The 11,422-nt window shown below is 34.4% G+C and overlaps 1 protein-coding gene across 1 annotated transcript; it reads right to left on the bottom strand.

The window, feature by feature from the left end:
- Positions 1 to 9,012: 9,012 nt before the first annotated feature.
- LOC111885699 (uncharacterized) lies at positions 9,013 to 10,443 on the bottom strand. Its single transcript, XM_023881943.1, has 2 exons — positions 10,278 to 10,443; positions 9,013 to 9,713 (listed from the first exon to the last, which is right to left on the bottom strand). The coding sequence occupies exons 1-2, from the start codon at positions 10,441 to 10,443 to the stop codon at positions 9,013 to 9,015; spliced, it is 867 nt and encodes a 288-aa protein (XP_023737711.1).
- Between the last annotated feature and the right edge of the window lie 979 nt (positions 10,444 to 11,422).

Raw genomic sequence — 11,422 nt, forward strand, 5'->3', positions numbered from 1 at the left:
TTCTTCAAGATCCTCTTGTTTTGCAATGAAAGCTTTTAGTAGAGGTATGTTCTCGTTCTTCATGTGATCCAACAACTTCTCATACATCACTTCATAATTCTTAGAACTTTGAGCTTCTTTCTTCTCTTTGCAGTCCCTAAAAAATGGTCAGGGCTTCCACAATTAAAAAATTAACCTGAGTTTTTATTTTCTGAAGTGGATCTTCTTGCTGAACTGCATCCCTTAAGTTGTGCTCTTCGAACCCCATTTGATATGTTTTCTTCATATCGTTTGCCGATAAGTGCGGTGTTGTTAAATAGTTCATCAGTGATATCTTCACCCTGATCTGAGTCATCTAAGTAGCTGAAGTGCTTCATTGCTTCCTTTCAAGAAACCAGTTCTACAAACTTTTCCTTGCTTGATTCCTTCATGATATCTTTGCGAAAAGCTTTGGTCTCTTCGTAGTTTTGAAGTTTTCTAAACAAGTAACTCATATCCATGTTATCGATATTTTCACTATTTTTAAGGACATCAACATGATGTTCCCAACTTTTCCTAAGAGAGTCCAGAAACTTCAGAACTAACTAAGAAGAATGCTTGACAACTCCTAGTATGTGCATATCATTAACCAAGCAGTTAAATCTATTAAACATTTGGGTTAGTGATTCACCTTCTTAAGTGAAGAAGTGCTCGTATCTTCGATTGAGATTGTTCATGGTTATGGCCTATACTTCCACGGTGCCTTCATAAGCTACTGTCATTGTATCCATCATCTCTTGAGCTAACTCACAATTCTATACAAGATGGTACACATGATAGGGAAGAGAGTTTCCTATCGCATCCCTAGCTTTCACATTAAGATAAGTAGTTTCTTCTCATTGTCTTCATAACTAGTCTCTCATTTTTGCTTCAAAGGACCAACATGAGCATTGTTGACCATCATTTGATACATAGTAATGCGCGGACCTTTTTCAACAATTTTACGCATCTTATAGTCCATGGTTTCAAGAACCCAGGCCTTAGTTTTCCAAATGGCGAAGTTGTGCTCATCAAAAGGAGGAATCTTGTTGAGACCAAAGGACTTGGGATTATTAGAAGTTGACATGATAAGTTGATTGTATCAAAAACCTGCTCTGATACCAATTGAAGGTTTGTGTCGATTGGATACACTTCAACTATAATAAACAAGAACAAAATTACTAAACAAATAAAGAACAAAAAAAGTAAAAAACACAAGGAATTCACCAAATTGTCTTTCACCAAGAAATGGTTTGTTTTCACCAAGAAAATGAGTTGTCACAACGAAGGTCACCAAGACGACTACATTAGGGTTTCACCCTAATGTTGAATATATACTAATCTATACAAGTGTATCCCTTGATTGAAAGGATTCTATCTTATATATACTAAGAACCAATATTCATAACAAAGATATCGGATCTGCTATCTGTTCTATTCTTATCTGTATCATTACCTAATATACAAACGTTACGTTGAATTACTATCTACACACTGATATTGATAGACTTTAGACGCTGACGCTGATGTTGATCTTGATGCTGGCTATGGCAGATAGCATATAGAGTGTTTGACTCATCATATCATAAGGTGTGGCCTTACAAAGCTTATATCAGATTTGTCATAAATGAAAACGTACTTTGACTTATGTAATATTTTACCCCCAAGCTAACTTTTGATGTTGATTTTATTATTTTGAGAACGTACGTGTTTGTACATTGGTGTATAAACCACAAAATTCATTCATACACCATCCAAAATGTCTAACCTTAGGATCGTATTCACTAGACTCCTAATAGCCTAACCCACTTGTTGATAAATTTTTGCAAGTTAATAGATTTTGTTAGAAGCTTAGAAGACTTTATAAGCTTTGGATATTTAGAAGACCTTTGGCTTGTAATGTTTGCCTAAACCTTGGTTTTGATATATGTTGTAACAATCTAGTATGAAATGTTTTATTAAACCCTTAATGTTTTGGGAAATTTTTTTCTAAAGCCGTTATCCGCATTTGAACTCTGAAAAATATTTTGATTTAAACTTTGTGACCATTTTTCCACAAACTAAAACTCTAAAATTATTTTAAAGGATTTTTAATAAAGATTATTTCAGATAGGCCAATGTGAGGGGTGTTACACTAATGATTAATCACAAAAATAAAGCATTGTTTTTTTACCTCTGGAACCCTTGAGGAATACTAGGATCAAGATGAAGGACAGAAATAATACACCACGCCAAAAGTCTTCAAAAATGCTTTACATTCCTCTTGAACCACACTTGATGAATAGGAAAAAAACCTCACAAGAACACACTCCAACTAGATGATGTTGGTTGCAAATAGGGTTACAAACCCAGATTATAGGGTTAGCTTCACTTAAATGCCCCACAAATTCCTCATTAAATCTCTCATTTGGCTCTTAAGGCATCGTAAAATTACTCATAGGCCCATGTACATGACCATGCTTCATTTTATTACACCCCCTCTCTCTCTCCTCCCAAGACTAACTTAGGAAAATGTTATTTTAAGAGTAAAATTTAACGTAACAGTAACCCGATGATGGAAGACAAATTCAGTTCGCTACATACATCATATGAATGGAATTGTATTGATAGTATGTCTACACATCCATCTCAATGGGATTGTGACATTATATACCTAATGGTGTTTGGAGTAATATCATTTTGTTGTCTAATTTACTTTAGTCAAATTGTATTAATTTGAATTATTTTTATTTAAAAAATGTGTCAATTACAAGGATGAAATGTTGTGTGGTCATCTTAGTTTTTGCATTAGACTTTAAGATTTATGATGTGGAAACTTAAAAATATGCATGGTCCATGATTGAATTGCAAATGATATGTGTGAGTATATTTGGGGTGGAAGATGAAGGGGTGGGGCCGAAAGTACTAAATTTAAGTTTGTTAGACTTTATGACATGGAAATTTAAAAAAAAATATGCATGCTCTTTGATTGAATTGCAAATGATACGTGTGAGTATATTTGGTGTCGAAAAAATATGCATGATCTTTGATTGAATTGCAAATGATATGTGTGAGTATATTTGGTGTCGAAGACTAAGGGGTGGGGCCAAAAGTACTAAAGGAATCGATTTAAGAGAGTTGTTGGAATTTTTTTTCTTATGAAATGATCAAAGGTTGTTGTAAGATTTGGACAATGAATGTATTTTCATGGTTAAATTGACAAAAAAAAAACTCATTGATTGTGGTATGTTGGTGGTAAAAGACGAGTCTATTTGATGGATTATTTGGACACATTGTCAACCAGAATAAACTAGATAATAAATGCATTGATCTCGAGTCTATTTTTTCCTTCTTTGTGATTTACACGGTGAGAAATTAACCATTTGTTTGGTTCGTGTTTTGTTCCGGTAAAAAAAATGATTTATTTGGTCGATCAAATAAAGATTTGAAAAAGAAAAATTAAATACCATTTTACTTTTTGTTCCTAATTATCTTTGTATTCCTATAAAACAATGACATATGTATCTAGTGAAGAGATTGAAGGCAGTTGTTTTTACGACATTGTGGTGCTTTGGAGCTTTTAAAATAATTTGATTTTTGGTTCTAAAACCAAAAACGAATACTTTTTCTATAATAATGTTACAAAATCTTTTTTAGGTAATACAAACTCCAAGTTGAAAGTCAGTTCATTGCAATTAAGTTTGGCTATTTGTATGTATTTTTTCTGATTCCTAACTATAAGAAGGTAATTACTGAGGGTTTACGATTCTAAGATCATAAAACAGTGTATTTCATCAGGAACAAAATTTAAATCACATGTCATTCCTATGAGTCCATTTGTTTTTGTTGGATTCATCTAAAAACACATTTTTGTATATAGAATCGATTAACCCAAGTAAAAAAGCCAACCCTTAGCCCTTGCATTTCTAAATGGTGGGCCTTCCAGTCCATTATATAACAGAATAGTTTTGAATACTTGATAATAAATGACAAAATTACATAAATGGTCTTTATTGTATCCCAAAATTTGAATTTTAGTATTTAAGTTTTAAAAACCTCATAGATAGTCCCTATCATTTTAAAAAATTTCTTGTTTTGTTCCTAATTGCTCACTCCGTCATCTTTTGTCTGTTAAATGAAAGATATTTTCATCATTTCACTACTACAAGGACCATTTATGAAGTTTTGCCTTATTTTATATATATATATATATATATATATATATATATATATATATATATATATATATATATATATATATATATATATATAATATAAAAGACTCTCTCTCTCTCTCTCTCTCTCTCTCTCTCTCTCTCTCTCTCTCTCTCTCTCTCTCTCTCTCTCTCTCCAAACACACACACGATCCCTACCCCCTTTCTTCCCCAACCCAACCATCCACCTTCATCGCTCCTTGCTTCACCCCACAACTCCCTCTTCTTCTCTGATTTACCTTCGCCTCATCATCAGTCTCCGTTGTCTCCTAAACTCGCCTATCCACAGGAAAGGGAACGATAGCCCTAAATTATACTATATAATCCTCCATCAATTGACTGTCGGTGAACCAAACCTCCCACCATTGGCATATCCGGTTCCCACCTCCTTTGATAACTCCATGACCTTCGATGTCCGGTGCCCCATCTGGAAGCTTCATCGCTTCCCTGTCATTCTCGCCTAATATCAGAGCGTCACCGGAAATCTCTCTTCATCCTCACCATATTTCAGGTCGAAAGCCTTTCTTCATCCTACTAGATTTCAATTTGGAACCACTTAAACTCTCTTCAACCCTACTAAAAAAACCTCCCAAGATCCCAATGTTGTGGTGGCAGTTGTTCTGTCTGGTGGATTTAATCAATTTTTCTAAAAAAAAATTTTTTCTAATGAGTAGATTTAATCAATTTTTCTTGGATCCGATTTCTTTTTCGAATTTTAATTTAAAATTAGTGAGATCGGATTTATCTTTTTTTTTGAAATTTGTATTAAAGTTTTAGAAATCTTTTGAGAAGAAAATTTGGTTTCAAAATTTCAAGGTATCCAAACTCAAATTCGACACATTTGATTAGACCATACAGTTTAAAATCCAATATAAAATAATCTAGATCAAAATAAGATTTCAAATTTTTTTAAAAAATCATGTTTTGTTTATGGACCTCTATATAGGGATTTCTTATTTAAAAATGTAGTATTGTGATTATTAGCTTATTAGTTTTAAACCCGTAAAAACTATGGTTGAAAAAGAAAAACAATATCCATAACTTGTGTAGTATACGTTAACAAGAGTAAAGCAGCTTCAAAACCTCCATTCTGTTTGACAAATCTTTTTTACCATGTTGAATATTCTCATTAAGCAGTATGCTTTGTCCATCGTGTCGAAGATTAATCCTAAAGAACTTACTCTTTCTTTGTCAAGTTCTTGAAGGAAATTATATTTTTTAGTAAATGAAAATATTTTTAACTGATATAGCATGCATGTATTGTTTTTCTCATTAAAATGTTTACATAAAATAAGTCAAAGTACAGGATATATTCACAAAAAGTTTTAATATTTTGGGAAAATTTTTAATAAATTCATATTTTTTTTATAACGGAAAAGTCTCGACAATTTAATTTTTTTTAATAGAAAAACTCAAGAAACCAACTAAGTTATACACTATAGTCTTTTTTAAAGTGTGTAGCATGTTATAGGACCAAATCATTAATTTTTCAAAATAATTATATTTTTCTGTATATTTCGTCAAAAATTTTATATAATATATAAATGTATTTCTAACATATTTATATTTGCTTTTACATATTTATGTACTTTTATATATATATATATATATATATATATATATATATATATATATATATATATATATATATATATATATATATATATATATATATATATATATATATATATACATACGTGTTTTAACCTTTTATTTATATTAAATGTAGAAATGTATTCTCTTACATATTTATATGTATTTTTACGTATTTATATATTTTTAAGTTTTTTATATAAATTTTTATATATTTTTATATATTTTAAATATATAAACATATTTTTACGTACTAATATGTATTTTAAATACTTTACATACTTTTTTTTATGTATTTTCATGTAAATTTACGTTTATATATCTCTTAATTTTTTTTATATAGATGTTTATATACTAGTAGCGTACCCGCGCAATGCGGCGACGACGATTTGTTTCATTCCGGCGATTAGTTTCCGAACAAAAGTTAGTGTCATTTCAGTAGTCGTCAAATCGTTTCTTTTTGATTTATTTCAATCTGGTGAATTGTTTCTTTTCGGCGATCTGTTGTCTTTATTCGGCCAACAAATAGTAATTTATGTCTATTACTTTTTATTTGGCAGCGGACCGGCGATTGGTTTCATTTAACAAATAATATTTTCTTTTGATATGCTGTTAAAATTTTGTAGTTTAGCCTAAAAACAAAAAAAGCTGTATTATTTTAGTTTAAATATAATATTATGTTAATTTGGTTACAAATAATAATATGTTGTTATTATTGGTTAAATATGAAAGTATATTGCTATCATAGTTTGTGCGGTGTAACATTAATATTAACTCATTATAAGTTTTTATGATTTATATATTACAATTGTATTATGGAAGATGTCGATGGTGGGTGTGGGTACTGATGTTATGGTATAAGTATTATAACTTGATTGATTTTTCAAAATATGTTGTTGTAATAATATTAAATAAAAAGTGTATTGTAGTAATAATAAATATATAAAAATATATAATTATGGAAAAGTATAGCATATATTTTTAGATTTTTTCTTATCTTATAATAGTTAAAGTCCATAATTATCGGTAAATATCTTCCCGTGAAATCAATAATGATTAATAGTTTTTTTATGATCAGCTTTTTTTTTGAACGGCGGAATAAAATAAAACTAGCAAGAAGCTAGAAAGAGAATTACATCAAAATAGTAGCAGAACTAGGATTATGAAGCCAAGAGGACCAACTAATCTTGGCTTTACTACACCTACTAGAAATCCAAACATAAGATTTATGAACAACATCATCAAAAATCATAGATTTGTTAGGCATATCCTCTCTGAAAATCACACCGTTCCTGAAGTTCCAAATGCACCAGAAGGTAGTCAAGATAACAGCATCAAAATCTTTGCGCTGACCAATACGCCTGATGCTAGTGTCAGCCCATTTGAAAAGAGAATCCACAGTCAACTGAGAAGGGTAGTTAACACCCCACCAAATCGCAATACGAGACCATAGAGCACATAAATCAGAACAATCAGCAAAAATATGATCAACAGTCTCCACTCTAGAAGAACAAACAGGGCAAGGAATAGAATCCACCATGATGCCCCTATAGGATAGGCGTTCTCTAGTAGGGATAATAGACAATCTAATTCGCCAAATAAGAATGTTAATCTTAATTGGAACCCAATTATTCCAATGGGTAGAAATACCTCCGTTATTAAGCGTATAGCCATCCAAGAGTCTTCGAGCCGAAGAAATAGAAAAATTGTCTGACACATCAATAACCCAACCTAGTCTATCTGGGACCGGCCTGAGATGGAATTCCTGTAAAAAAACATATAAGAGTACTCCATTGTTCCTGTTCCGCTCCACCTCTAGGATCACGTCTAAGAGTATTAACTCCCAAACCCAAGGACAACCTATCTGAAATAGAAGCATGTCTATGCAGATCCAGTGCATAGATTCTAGGGAAAGAGACATACAGAGCCATATCATCTCTCCAGACATCATGCCAGAAAGAAGTGCGAGTACCGTCACCAACTCTAATAGGGCAAAGGGATTGAAGATCAATATCTTTCTGGCGTAACTGAGAAAACATTCGAACGACGCCTCGCCAAGAACCATGGCCAGTAATAGGGTATCTTAAGTTCCAGCAAGCACCATCCAAACCATATATAGATTTTATCACTCTAACCCACAGAAGATCAGGGCAATGATAAAACCTCCACCACCAACGAAAAATCAAAGCTCTATTAAAGGAGAAAAGACTACCAATCCCCAAACCTCCATCATCTCTGGAGGTTAAAACTCTGTTCCATCTAACCCAATGCATGCGACGCTCATCAATATCAGCACCCCAAAAAAATCTCGCCCTCAAGCTTTCAAGAACCTTCAAAACCGATATAGGAGCGAGGAAAGCAGACATCAGGTAACTCCCTAAAGAGCCCAGGACAGACTTCACCAAAGTAAGACGACCTCCAAACGAGAGACATTTAGCCTTCCAGTTCGAGAGTTTAGAATGAAACCTATCAATCAAAGGGGCCTAAGAGGATTTTCGAGTCATAGGCTGACCTACCGGGATACCAAGATGAGAAAAAGGGAGCATAGAAGCTGCACAACCAATCCTGTTAGCCACCACAAGAACATTGGAAAAAGAAATTCCAACACCAATCAATTTGCTTTTAATTAAGTTGATTTTAAGCCCAGAAGCTAAATAAAAACATCCCAGGATACGAAGGAGACGATTGGCGTTCTCAGGGTCCCAAGGAGTAATCAATATAACATCATTTGCGTAAAGGAGATGTGAAATCTCAATTCCAGAAATAGAGACCCCTCTAAGAGCTTTCCCATCACGAGCCCTCATCAGTGCAATATGAAGACCCTCCATAGCCAAAATAAACAAAAAAGGGGATAAGGGATCACCTTGTCTCAACCAACGGTGAATTTGAAATTCACCAGTCGGGGAACCATTAACCAACACAGAAGCCCTACCAGTCGACAAATGCTCCTTAATCTACCGACACCACGTGGACCCAAAACCCATAATGGACATAATTTCCAATAAGTAATCCCAAGATAAGGAGTCAAAAGCCTTCTTAAATTCGACCTTGAAAAGCATCAAAGGATTATTGGAAGACTTACTCCAAGCAACCAATTCATTTAGGAGAAAGGGACCATCCAGGATTTGTCTGCCTTTGATGAAAGCAGATTGCTCAAGACTAACGACGCTATGAATAACTTCTACAAGGAGATTTGCCAGAAGTTTGCCAATAATTTTGTATTGGCAACCTATAAGGCTAATGGGTTGGGTCTAAAATCTTTTGGAGTTTTAGGATCTCTCACTTTTGGAATAATAGTGAAAAACGAAGCATTGCACCCCTTGGGAATGATAGAATGGTGGAAAAAATGGTGAACAAAAGCCTCAACATCAGTTGCAACGAGGTCCCAATATCTTTTTAAAAATCCGAAAGTAAACCCATCAGGGCCACGGGCTTTATTGGAACCACAGTCCCAAACAGCCTTTTTTATCTCCTCGCAGGAAAAAGGAGACTGCAAATAATCAACCTGCGTTTGGGATAGAGTACTAAAGAGAGCACCGTCTGTTACCGGTCTTCTTGAAGAGTTCTTCTTAAATAAAGACTGAAAATAATTGTGAAATCCTTCTTTAACCTTGGCCAGATTATCCACCCACACACCATCGATCATCAAACCACGAATGCCAATTTGTCGCCTTTTACGGTTAAGCAAACCATGGAAAAATTTAGAGTTCTCATCCCCTTCGATGCCCGATTGAATTTTAGCTTTTTGAACGAGATCAAGTTGATCAAGATGGTCAAGATCAGACATCTCCTTCAATAAAGAAACTCTTTGTTCTCTCAAGTCAGCAGAGCCTTCATCTTCCATGAGCCTATTATCAATAGACTCTAATAAATCTTGTAGATTTTTCCTTTTTACTACCCGCCATAACACGGTGATTGGAGTTCCACTCCCTGAGATTAGATTTAAGAAGCTGAAGTTTTTTCTTAAAGATAACCCAAGGGTTAGTCAACTCCGTCTCCACCGTCTTGGTAGCCCAAGTCTCCCGAACAATGTTACCAAACCCCTCCATATCAAACCAAGAATGAATAAGCAAAAAGGAGTTGGACCATAATCTACTCGATGCTCCAGAAGAAGAATAGGGCGGTGATCGGGAATATTCTTTTCCAAGACCATAGCTGAAAGGTGAGGAAAAGAATCCAAAAAGCCTTCTGTAACCAAAAATCTGTCAAGCTTACTGAATTTTGAACCCTATTTATCGCTCCAAGTAAATCGTGGGCCACCCAAAGGAATGTCAACAAGATCAAGAGAATTAATAAAATCATTAAATACTCTCACAGAAGACATATTAAATATCGAACCCGATCTCTCAGACTCGTCTCTAACTTCATTGAAGTCCCCCATAACAATACATTCCCCAGCAGAGTTGGAGATATAATTATAAATTTCATTCCAAAGAAGCCTTTTATTACTAATCCCTTGAGGAGCATACACAACTATAAAATTCACTAGGATACCCGAACGAACCCAAACCGCTTCTATAGCAACAAATCCATCATGAATGGAAACACGATTTTGTGAAATCAAATCCACATCCCAAATTACCAGAATACCCCCAGAAGCTCCATGGGAGGGAGAAAAAGCATGCATAAAGGAAGAATTACCCCAAAAAGATCTAGCCATAACTAAGTCGATGCTCTCTAACTTAGTTTCTTGAATAGCTAAAAAATTGATTTTATGACGATTACATAGTTTTTTTTATCCAACTCCTCTTATCACTAGATCCCGCCCCTTGGATGTTAATTGACAAACAATTCATTTTGGAATGAATTATTTTTTCCAATGCCACCTGAAACATTTCTGTAACACAATCCATACAACCGTCCATATTATACCCCAACATTTCTCCCATAGCAATTGTTTTTTGTAATTCATTTAGGAATGAATTATTTTTTCCAATGCCACCTGAAACACTTTGACTGTTCCCTGAATTCGAAACCCGCTGGTTTGAGAATCCCGGGGGATGTGATAGATCCTCTTCAGAACAGTTAATGCCCGAGACTCGACCATATGCTCCAGAAAAACCCAACGGTTTACTATGTAATCGATCCTTGGAAGAACAAGCTTCAGTAAAAACAGCATTCGTGTCCCTAACTTTCAAATTTTATGCAGATTCTTTCTGAGGATGATTAGAGAAAAAATGAGTTGAGGTTGTTGAGGTGGCATCCGGAGCATCAGCTGGAGCAGCTATCGTATTTTTGACAGCAACTGTTGTTGTTATCGCAGTCTTGGCAGCACCAGGGGCTGTTGTCGCAAACTTGACAGCATCAGTGGGGGGTTGTGTTGCTTCCTGCATGTCTTCAGCCGGAGTAGAGTGTGGGGGTGGGTCGTGACTACTGGGATTCTGGTGGCCAACATGTACTAAACCTGGACCAGCATCAGGAAGAGATTCTTGTGATGATGGGTCTTCATTGGTTGGGAAAAAATTCCGGTTTTTCCCCTGGGATGTATTTTTTTGAATCTTGGATGATTTGTTAATTTCCTCATCTTTATCCATTTTGTTCATAACATCATAAATGCCAAAAGGATCAAATGAGCCCTCTTCCTTATCATTTAACGAGTCGTTGCTATTGCTACCATCTTCATCTTGTTCAAATCTATG

This window comes from Lactuca sativa, chromosome 3 (assembly GCF_002870075.4).
Source record: "Lactuca sativa cultivar Salinas chromosome 3, Lsat_Salinas_v11, whole genome shotgun sequence".
Classification (NCBI taxonomy): domain Eukaryota; kingdom Viridiplantae; phylum Streptophyta; class Magnoliopsida; order Asterales; family Asteraceae; genus Lactuca; species Lactuca sativa.

Bases quoted from the DNA above. Each gene is read 5' to 3' on its own strand.
- LOC111885699 (XM_023881943.1), bottom strand. From the start codon at position 10,443: ATGGCTAGATCTTTTTGGGGTAATTCTTCCTTTATGCATGCTTTTTCT. The intron at 9,714-10,277 runs GTATCCTAGTGA...ATCTAATCTCAG, and splicing joins AGCGGTTTGGGTTCGTTCGG to GGAGTGGAACTCCAATCACC.